The sequence below is a fragment of the Curcuma longa genome, chromosome 10 (genome assembly GCF_044706935.1).
Source record: "Curcuma longa cultivar G26 ecotype Majalengka, Jawa Barat chromosome 10, ITB_CL_G26_1.1, whole genome shotgun sequence".
Classification (NCBI taxonomy): domain Eukaryota; kingdom Viridiplantae; phylum Streptophyta; class Magnoliopsida; order Zingiberales; family Zingiberaceae; genus Curcuma; species Curcuma longa.
The window spans coordinates 12,523,998-12,535,748 of record NC_133870.1 but is presented as its reverse complement, the minus strand read 5'-3'; the positions used below and the strand labels follow the sequence as shown (position 1 = coordinate 12,535,748).

General features: G+C 38.7%; 1 protein-coding gene across 1 annotated transcript; it reads right to left on the bottom strand.

Moving 5' to 3' along the window:
* Positions 1 to 3,883: 3,883 nt before the first annotated feature.
* LOC141835669 (uncharacterized) lies at positions 3,884 to 6,842 on the bottom strand. The gene has a single exon (XM_074723039.1). It carries the CDS (start codon positions 6,840 to 6,842, stop codon positions 4,173 to 4,175), a length of 2,670 nt encoding a protein of 889 aa, XP_074579140.1. The 3' UTR covers positions 3,884 to 4,172.
* Between the last annotated feature and the right edge of the window lie 4,909 nt (positions 6,843 to 11,751).

Here is an 11,751-nt window from a genome sequence, read left to right as displayed (position 1 = left end):
CAAGCCAGTCGCCCGGAGTTCCTCCTAGTCACGTGGAACCATCGACTTTGCTTCCCTATAGTCGATCCACATAATCAGTATAATATTGATTTTAGCTTTACTTGCACATACCTTGACTAGATGTTTAACTCCCAACTAACCCATCTAGTGTGATTAGCCAAGCCACAACTGTCTCCAACTGTCTCCACTTGGACTTGTCTGCCAAGCCACAGCTCCTCAACTGTATTCACTTGGATTTGTCTACCAAGCCACAACTCCTAGTTGTCTCCAACTTATTCTGCAATGCCAAAGCTCCCAGGATGCCTAGGAATTGTCCTGCCTAGTTCCCAACTAGAATTTTTCTGCTTTGTTCCCAACCAAGACTTCTAACTGTTTGGTTTCCAACTCGGTCTTTGCACTTGCCTAGCTTCACTAGGACTTAACCAATTTGTCTGATTCCTAACTAGGACTTCCATTTATCAAATAACATACTTTACTTGACATAAAATCATTAATTTATAATAATCTAACTTTACACTTAGTTATACATCAAAATAATGGGTTCACTGGGGTGCTCTTAAACACCAACAACTCCTAATATTGTTTTGGCATGTGTAGAGAACATGAGAGATTGGTTACTTCTAGTATTTTTTTTTTTACTACACTATTTTGTTAACATATGTTAACACAAGAGCATAGATGAATAATCCTTTCACTTACGAGGTAATCACTAAGAATGAATGCAAAATATTCTTTAAATTGTCCATTTTCAAAATTTATGTTTTGTTTGGAATTAAGTTTGAACCATGGTATTAAATTTTTAAAATATTAGACCTACCTTTGATTTTCCTTTTACTAGGAAAACCCATGTAATTCTAGTGTGAACCAATGAGATACATGAACATTGTTAATCTTAGACTATCCCCACATATCACTATGGATTAAAGAAAAAGGTTATGATATTTTGTAAGGTAGGTTAGGATAAGAATTTCAAATATATTTTATGAGTTGACAAATTTCACATTGAAACTCATTCACATTTTTATTATTGAAAAAAGATGAAAAAATCTTTTGATGTATATAAAATTTGGATGTCTTAACTGATAGTGTCATAAGATAATAGCATTGTGCCCTTTGAGAGAAATAAAAATTGGAATTTAAGTTACAGATACTAAACAACTGGTATTATGACCTTTGCTTTCCTTTTAGGAGAATCATTTGCTTCAAGTAGATACAACCCCAAGCATTCTCTAGCAATGCCAATCATCTTCCCTGAGTCCAAGACTTTAAATTCACAAGAATTTAGAGAAAATTTAGTGACAATTGTGATCCGAATGAGTTGCTAACAACTCCCCCTCTCCCAAACACATCTTACAACTTTCATCGTATTGTGCTCTCCAAAGAGCAACTCTTCTCAAAATCTCAAAAGGTGTTGTGTTGGAATCCCATTCTAAGAATTCTTATAGTTTTGGAGAATCCAGCTATAGGAGAACCAGAAACGAAGAGCTCTTCCCTTTTTTCCATCTGACTCTTTGGTCTTAAGAATGCTCATTTTAAGAACAAGTGATTGCCCTTCTCTAACCGTTACTACCCAACCAGGAAGCGAACAACTAATGTGTTCCACTTATTGAATAGGGTCTATGGTCGGTCCGTAACCCTTGGATGTCAATTGTACATTGTACTTTAATTGAGGCATGAAAAGAAGAGTACTTGAGTGAGTGCTAGGTCTTTGGAAAGTGATTCATCTCCTATAATGACTGCTATGTTCTTACCATATGGGTTGAAATTAGTTAAAGTTTCGCTATCTCCCATCGTGTGGTTTGAAACTCCTGAATCTACAATCCATGAATTCAATTTATCTTTCTAATACTTAAGGCATATATAGAATTAACTTTCTATAATAAAGACCCAGTTCCAATTGTTAGAATAGAATCAACTACTGGTGATTGCTTGATCAATTAATTCAAAATTTGCTTGTGATTGCTTAATCAATTGCTTCAAAATCTCCAGTTGTTCTTTGCTAAAAGGATTGGAATGGACAGACGGACTTCTTTGATTGCATTGTTACCTCAGTTTTATAAGCACAAGGACTTTGAATTTGTTGTTTTCCCATGAATCTTCCAACATATTTTCTTAGTGTGACTAGACTTGTGGCAATATTCACTGATGATTATCAGTGCCTTGATTCTGAGACCCATGAGCAACTAGGCTATTTTCCACTTGAGTTGTGGCAGTTAGAGTCCCCAACATCACCTTTGTCCTTCTTTCTTCTCTCCAAACCTATGAAAAAGCTTCTCAAAGGTTAAGTCGTGTCCTCGCCCCCCTGAATTCTTCCTTGAACTTCATTAATATTTTTGTTAAGTCTAAAAAAAAATTTATACACTCTTTTTTACATGACTATTCAAGGTAATTCCATGAATGTTCTTTCCACATATCAATTTACTGCTAATAGTGTATGAGAGTGAAAATATTAGATCACCATCAAATCTCCTTGCCACAAATTATGTAGAATTCTTTCTATTTTGAACGAGTTTAAGGTATTCTCCTTATTTGGATAAGTCTTCCTCATTACTTCCCAGATTCCTCTCTGTCCTATATGGAAAACGTTTTTCTTCTATCTCGTTGCTCATATGATCGTAACGGATTGAGACCATTAGAGATAATTGTTCTCATTGAGTTTGTGTCCTATAATGAAGATTTGACTGTCGTCTGACATTCCACTAGAGTTGGAGATAATGGAATTTTGATGAGAGGTGATGTTAAATGTTGTGGAGAAAGAATTGAGTCTTTCTGTGGCCATTCCAAATTACGACGTTAATGCTAAGACGTCAAATGTTGTAGAGGAGGGGACATATGCTTGCTTGCAATGATAGCAAGTAAGGATTGTCGGTGTTGGTCAATAATAGAAGAGAAGAAGGCTAGCTTTAGCAGTCTTGCAATGCCCAAGATAAGAGAGACGACTAGGGTTTGAAGTGATAGTTAAGGTTTGGAAAGATGGCTAGGGTTGACTCTAATGTTATGTTGGAAATTAAAATTGTACCTCACAAAAATCATATTATACAACCCTACTTATAGATGATATCACATGAAGAAAATAATCAAAGAAAAAAAAAAAAATCAACAACTAAAACTAGGAACAACTGTAGTTATACAAGGAAGCAAGAATATTCTATAAAAAAGAGACATTGCATAGTTGTTTGATCCACACAATCAATGATAGAGGAAATGAATGCAATGGAAAAGAAAAAAAATGGTCATTGTACAAAACCTAAAGCTGTTGTATTGGTGAGATGTAAAAGAGTTTATAACAAAAACTATAATATTTGGGCCAATAGAAGGGTATAGGATATAAGGCGAGACATGTAGCAAAAGGTCGTCCACATACACCAATAGATGATTAAGAGACCCTTCCTTCCATAACTAAAATGAGTATAGTTTGAATCTGTTTCCCCATAGTTTGATTTGACAAATACTTCTTTCAATGGATATTTAAAAGAGGAGATAAACATGAATTGTTGCTTGCTTGTGGAAAGAGACTTAAATCAAACAATGCATATAGATTGAATAATCTGTATGTGGTGTGAAACAAGCCCCTAATGCTTGGTTTGGAAAGTTTACTAGTGTCATGTTAAAGATGAAATAAAGCAAAGCTGAGGAGTAGGGACACAATTCCTTGAACATTTAAGAAAAAGTGTGGTACAATTTTACTTGTGTAAGTTGATAATAATGTTGTGTCAAGATATGGATGTATGGAAATACCATCCAAGGTTTGCATATGTTGACACAATCATCTGACAAAGATAAAAATTGGATTCATGATACAGGTCACTAATATACCTGAGAAACATTTGGAGTAATCCACAAATTTCTTGAGTCCATTGTTCCCTCTTCCTACTCCCTTAGCTCATGGAACAAGTGACCCCTTTTCTCCAGACTTTTGAAATAATCCTTTGCAAGAGCACACATCCCTTTAGCTTCTTGAGAGATCCGTAGATATCCTCTTACCAATAATTAACAACAAATTTGTATGTACCTCGTGCTGACAAAGTGTCCAAATGATAGAGAAAGCGTAAGTGGGAATAAATGTGGTCAGATATTGCTGTTATCTCACGTATACAACAATGTGGCAGAATAACTCTTTGGAATTTCCATTCAGAATATATAACTCGATTAAGCACATTTCTCCCATAGTGCTACCTCACATCCATGATCTTGGATTTGTTATAAATACCATTATCAAAGAGGTTATTGATCATCAATGGTCTACATTCTAGGTGTTTGACCTTGCATAAGAATTCAAAAGTAAAATGCATAAGGAATTCCAAAAATGTGTCTTTTCCTAATTCTGAAGGAACTTGTGCACCCTCTTTTACATCTCTATAGGCCCATTCTAGTATATTATGTGTAGCATCATCAAAGGCGAAAGAGACCTCACTAAGGCGTTCTCCCCATATTAAAGCCTTCCTTGCTAGCCCTTGTTTGCAGAAATGTAACAGAAGCACATTAACAGTAACAGTGTTGGGAACAAAGGCCATTTTCATCAACTTCCCAGTTAAAATCATAGCTCGGTCAAGAACATCATGGCAAATGGCATTCATGAGGATGTTGCAAGTAAATGCGTTGGGAACAAGACCTGTCAATACAAGATCATCTAGCACCTTCACAGCTAGATTCACCATACAGCTCCTACAGAGGCTATGGATCCATATGTTGTACGTGAAAATGTCTGGTTCAGAGCCAGCAGAAGACATCTTATTCAAATAACTCCCTGCTGTAGCCCAATCAGAAACCTTGCAGTATGCATTGATGAAAGTATTATAAGTTACAACATCTGGTTCTAAGCCACTAGTATACATTTCCATAAGCACATTATAAGCCATTCTCATTCTTCCTTGTCTACAGAATCCATCAATTATTATATTTTTTGTGAAGATATCGGGAATAAGACCATTATGCCTCATTTCCTCTTCCAATTTGAATGCTTCAGCAATTTTACCAACTCTGCATAATCCAGAAATCAAAGAATTATAGGTGAAATTATTAGGGACAAGTCCTCTTCTACACATTATGTGGAAAACATCAAGTGCTTTATCAACATAATTAACCCTACAAAGTCCATTGATGTATGATGAGAAGGCAACCACATCAGCCCGTATCCCTTTAGTCTCCATTTCATTCCAACATTCCAGAGCACCTTCAATGTTGCCTACTCTGAAACATGCATCTATGTAGATAGTGAAAGCTGATACATTGACATGGAGACCAATCTCTACCATCTTATCCATTAGTTTTCTAGCATCAAGAAACCTCCCTCTATTGCACAAGCCAATTAGCAGGGCATTACATGTTGAAGATGAGGGAGATAGACCAGAATCCACCATAGTCTGATAAACATGAAAAGCCTCTTGTTCGAGTCCCGCCTTGCTGTAACTTGTAATAACTTCGTTAAACCCTGCAACACTCACTGTCCATCCCTGATCAATGGCACTGTTCAACAGTGCTTGTGCATCATCCAACCGCCCATCCCAGCATAACTTTGAAAGAAACATGTCCAACATCAACTCATGAGAGCATGAGTCTCTCCTAGACATATCATCATACAAGGCCTTACTCTCAATCTCCCAATCCTTGTTGAACTTTTGGTAACCTGAGAGCAATATGTTCAATGTGTAGCAATCAGGTAAGCAACCTTTCTCTTTCATCTGTCCATAAAAGTCATTAGCCTTATCAATCTGCCCAGCCTTAACATACCCATCGATAAGAACATTGTAAGTAATTGTGTTCAACTGGACACCCTCCTTCTCCACATTGTCAAATACTGTCCTTGCTTCCTCCATCCTCCCTTCATGGCACAACCCATCAATCAGTGTGTTATATGTAACAACCGTTGGGAAACAACCTGAGCTGAGCATTGAATCAAACAACTCGAAGGCATATGAAGAGTGGCCATAGATGCAATGTGCCTTGAGCAATATGTTGTAGCTACAAGCGTCAGGCTCAATATTCAACCTTGGCATTATACGGAGAAGGCTCTCAGCCACTCGGACTTGCCCTTTCAGACAATACCCAAGAATCATTGCGTTGAACGTCTTCAAACTCGGGCTTGGGCCTCTTCCTACCATGTCTTTGAATATTTTCCAAGCTGTTCTCGAATCACCTTTTCGAAATAGTAAATTTAAAAGAATCGACAATGCTGTGAGACTCGGTGTCTTCCCAATTTTCCTGACCCGCTGTACCATGTCGGCGGTCTCGTGCACCAAACCAGCATTAAGAAATGAGCGAAGGATCAAGTTAAGGGCGTAGTAATGGGACCGGACAAACTGGTGCTGGTCGCTCCAGCTAATGAGCTGAACGGCACAGTGGGGCCCGATTCGTCTGAGGAGCTCAGGAAGGAGCTCCTGCGCAAGATCCCGTAAGGCGGGATTGCCGCCGGTGGCAAGGAAGTAGGCGGCGTCGCAGCAACTATTGACCGTGGTATCTGAGAAATCTGGGATCGCAGCGGAGAAGAAAGCAAGCGCAGTGCGGTGGTGAGGGAAGGCGGAGAGAAGGCGAGCGAGGGGGGCGGAGCGAAGGCCATCAAAGGCGATGACTTTGAGGTCGGGAAGGCACCAAGGATGGGTCTTGAGGATGTAGGAAAGGGATAGAAGAACTTCTCGATGGAGGTGAGGGCGGATCGGCGGTCGAGGGAGTGTCCGACGGGGGAGGAACTGGTCCAAGGGATCGAATCCTTCGGCGGTGAAATCAGCGCCCTGGGCACAGGAGGCGGAAGAATGGGGTTTAAGAAGAGAAAAGGCGTGAGCTTGGTGGAGTGGCGGCATAGAAAGACGGCGGTGGGCGCGCCGTCGAAGCGAGGCGGAGAGCATGGGCGGCGGCGGTCCGTCTCGCCGCTGCCCGTGAGACGGAAAGTCTATTTATCGGGGTTAGAATTACGTGTTCCCCCTAATAAATCAAACGGATCAAATTTAAAAACTTAATTTAATTATTTTAAAATTTTAATTATTTTTTTTAAAAAAATAATTAATTCGAGATTTTGATTTTAAAATTTTTAATTCGGTTAAATTGAATAAATTAAATTAATTGAAATAAAAAATATAATTTTTAAATAAATAAATTTATAAATCTTTAATTAATTAGTAAATTTTTTATAATATTTAAAAAATTAATTATTTTGATTAATTCAATCAAAAATCAAATTAACTGATATTTTATCGATTCAATTTATTTAATTTTTATTTAAAATTTTGATTAATTTAATTAATTAAAAAAATTTAATTCGATTTTTTGATTAATTTAATTCAATTCAATATAATTTTAATCGGATACTCAACTTTACCTCCAACTCCAATATTTTTCTTTTCATTTTTTAAGAAATAAAAGAAAAAAACTGATATCATTTCAAAATTCATTTATATTTTTTAAGGAATTCATATATTATAGAGGATGGAATATTTTTTTCCAGCGAAATTTCATATTGTGATGCTTAGAAAATTAGATTGTAAAGTATCACAGTTAAATGTAATATCAAATGTATTAAAAGAATAAATAAATAAACTTTATTCTAAATAAAACTTTTTACTAACATTACATTAAAAATAATATAAAAATAATATCATTTGTTTTTTCTCTTGATTAAAGACAATTGCTATATTTTGCTACATTCTCATCATATTTTATTACTATATTGTTGTAGACTTTTTTACAAGTGTTTATAATTATTAAATACTTTTGATTTTTCTAATAGCATATTGGTTATTATTTCTTTGGCATCTTACTTGCATTCAACATGCTGTATTATCCAAAATATGTTTCTTCAATTTGCCTATTTATAGATGATCGTGAGATTGATTATACAAGATCATTAGGATAACAGATTTTAATTTTTACTGAAATATATTATCCAAAATGCATATCGTACTTTTATATTTAACCATGTCCTTGTACATGTGATGTTTGAACCACTCTTCGATATTTGAAATATTGAAAAACTATGTGATGTTTGAACCACCCTATTACATATTTGAAATATTAAAAAATTATGTGATGTTCGAACCACCCTCCAAGACATATTTGAAATATTGAAAAATGAGATTATTTTTCATTCATTTGCTTCTTCTTTTTCTTCAGTAAAAATACAATCCATTTCACCATTTCAGTGAAACCATATGGTCGATTTCATGACCATATGTGAATAGGTAAATCAAGAAGTTGCAGTTGGTCATGACGGAGAAGGACATTGTCTCAGCTTTGTCGAGATTTAACTCTTGTCCACTTCAACAACTCTTTTTCGTCATAACCAACTCAATTTTGCTTTTTCTTTTTCTCTCACTCGCTCGATGGTCAATCATTTTTACCTAACTAGGTTCGTGAAAACTATAACTCTAATCATCCGCAGAAACTATGACTTGCATTCTCACAATTTTCTTCTTCGACGGTTGCCCTTATCAACTTCCAACAAAAGTTGCTGACTTTCTTCCTCCCAACCTTTTTCCTTCGACTTACTGTTGCTTTCATCTTCAAAATCACTATTTTACACAATGTCACAAAGTTAGCGATCAAGCGTTATATATTCTTCAAAGATGAGTAATGTAAGGTCAAATCATTGTGTTGTGAAGTCTGTCACTCTCCTCCTTATTACTAATGCATTCTTACCATCACTAAATTAATTATTGGCGAAAAATAACTAATGATTATAAGTTTCTCTATTTGAGATTTATCGGTCATGATTTCTTTCTGTTTCGGTTTCTTGCCGACGATAGCCACGCCATCAGATAATGTAATACCGCATCAACCTGTAGTTCATCGTCGATGATAAGGACCTGAAGAGATAAACACTGAACGCACGGATTAGCAGGGTACCGGGGAATCCCGGCGTGGCCACTCCGATGCTCAAGTCAGGAAGGGAAAAATGAAGTGTGTAGAGAGAATTCAAGATGGTTGATTGTCATACCTGCGAGGTTTATATAGGGGTGGCAGGAGCGATATCCTCGGATTTCGACGTTTATAATTGGTGATGAGGGTGAGATCATCGGATTGATTTTGTGACAGATTTCGCATATCTGATGGTTTAGCAACGTGGGTTATCTTCTTTGGATGGTTGGGATCGTGCGGGACTAAGTAGAAGGACTTGGTCCATAATCCAACTCTTGCAGATAAGTTGCTAAACTTGATGAAAAGGTCAGCATGGTGATCCGTTGGTATCTACTCTATGACCTGAGGTCGAGAATTACTAATTTGTATGTGCGACTGAGGTGCGCAGGTATAGGATAAGCTTAGACGGGCTGATGAGCTGAACTAGGTATGCCCCAAGCTCTTCGTGGGAGTTGTAGCTGATGGAAGTGATGCTGATACCAGATCATGAGGTAGACCTATGATACCTGGACCAAGTCACGAGGTCGGTATGTGATATCGGGACCAAGCCATGAGGTCAGTATGTGATATCGGGACCAAGCCATGAGGTCGGTATGTGTTACCGGGACCAAGCCATGAGGTTGGTATGTGATACCGGGACCAAGCCATGAGGTTGGTATGTGATACCGGGACCAAGCCATGAGGTTGATATGTGATATTGATGTTTCTAAGCTCGTTGTGAGAGGACGGGGTTTATTCACCATTGTCCTTAGTGTTGTGGCCCGTGGTAACCTTCTGAGGAGGCTTATATAAAATCAGTGTGGGACTACGGAGATTGTGAGGAATTGGATTATGTGCACCAAAGTCCAGAGGAGCTGGGTTTGTATTTTAAACCTAGTGCCGACCTCTTAGTGAGATCGGCCAGGGATTTTTGTAAAAGACCGAGCTTAGTATAGGGGGTTGAGGAAGGGATTCAATCTAATACTGAGGTCGGGCGATAGAGTGTATACTCTATTATTGTGAGGGATTGTAATATATAAACTTAAGTTACGAAGAGCTCATTTTTGATACCAAGGTATATGCCGACCTCTTGATGAGGTTAGCGGTTTACTAGACCGTCAGTTTGCTTGGGGTGAGAGTATTGAGACTGATAGGAAAAGGGGTCGGGTTGTTGCGGATTAGGAGATCTTTGGGTATGGTAAGGAGGGGTGAGCTCTCCTCTTAGGGAGGTCGGTTTTTCTTGCCTTCCTCATGGTCTCGAGAGATCGAGATTTCTTTATCCTTATTCCACATCATCGCCACGTGTCTTCCCCAGGTTTTACTCCTCCTCCACGTCATCATACGTTACTCTCGCCGGATCACAAGCCTCCCGACCTAGTTTAGTCGAAGGAGACGAAGATCGACTGACTGAACTTGAGTTAACCCGCTAACACCTCCTTTTCTTTAGATCTAATTTTAATGATGTCGATTCTGCTAAGTTGTACGCCTTATTTATTGGTCTATCTGATTCATAGATCTAAAATTAGAGTTTTAATGGCTGAGATTACACGAACGTTCGACTTAACCCTTCTTCCTCCTCCGTCCCGCCATTCGTGTTGACGAATCCTAGCTTCCTCCTCCTTGTTCTTCTGCTCTCTGTCGCCCTTGCTCCTACTCCCTCAGCAAGCCTCGCCTTCTTCGTAAGTCCCCTTCTCTTCAAAGTCTCCTCGAGTGTCTCTGTTAAGTCGTATTCCTCTTTGTTTCCGCCGGTTCTTCCCAGCCCTAGTTCTTCTCGTTGGAGCGCTTGTTCTCCTTTTGGCTCACTGACCTTTCTGCTTTATCCATCCCTGGTTGTCTCCCCGTGCCTCTCTTGGCTCGATTAGGGTTTTGCAGTCCTTATTTTTAGTTCAACCAGTCGTCAGTTCCATTAGGGTTTCATCGTCGCCTTCCTCACCGTAACCTCCTTTTGAGTCCGACCTGATGTCTGCGCCGGCTCCATGGTACGAGAGTAGTAAACCTTCTCGATTTAGTGAAGACGATAAGATCCTGCTCAGGGCCCAGTACGACATTCCCCTCGACCATGAAATCCTAATCCCGACCCGTGTTCAGCGGCCTCACGAGCCTCCCTCGGGATACGTGACCTTCTTCTGAGGACAGATAGAAGGAGACCTACGTTTTCTCCTACCCTTTTTCCTCCAAAACTTGGCCCCCTACTTTCAATTCTCTCTTTCTTAACTTGTCCCGAATTCCTTTCGATTAACCTGCTGTGCCTCCATCATATTTAACGTTTATCAAATTCCTGTAGATCCTACCACCTTCCACTACTTCTTTTTCCTCAAGAAAGGGGGGAGAGGTAAGATTTACCTAGCCGCTCGGCCTGCCCACAATTTCCTAGATAAATATCTGACCTCCCACAAGAATTGGAAAGACAAGTACTTCTTTTTTTAAACCCCCTCGACCTTATACCTGGCCTACCTTCTGGCATCCAGAGCCCCTCTCCCCACTAAATTTAGATAAGTACAGGTTGAGTCACACTTATCTCATAGTTGATGAGATCTTATCCAATCTTAAGTTCAATGTAAATACCTTGATAGTGAACGAGGCCCTTCTGTATAAAGCTGGCCTAAGTCCAAATAATATCCCCATGGATGCCTCCTTAAGTAAGTTTTCTTTGTGCTATCTGTCGTTCATTTTTAATACTAACTAATTTTCACTTTTCTGATTTTGGTAGGGGAAATCATGTTGAGTGCTTCTGTTAAGAAGAATCTGAAGTGGGAGCTCACCACCACTGACAGCTAGTGGGTATCTGATGATGCCACAGGGTCTTCAGCAGCTACCCCGGAGGAGGAAGGCCCAGCTATTGCTGCCGAAACCGAGAACTCCGTGTTGATGCAGTTTGTCCCGATTGTTGTTTTGATGTTGACACAGATTTAAGTTTATTTTAAT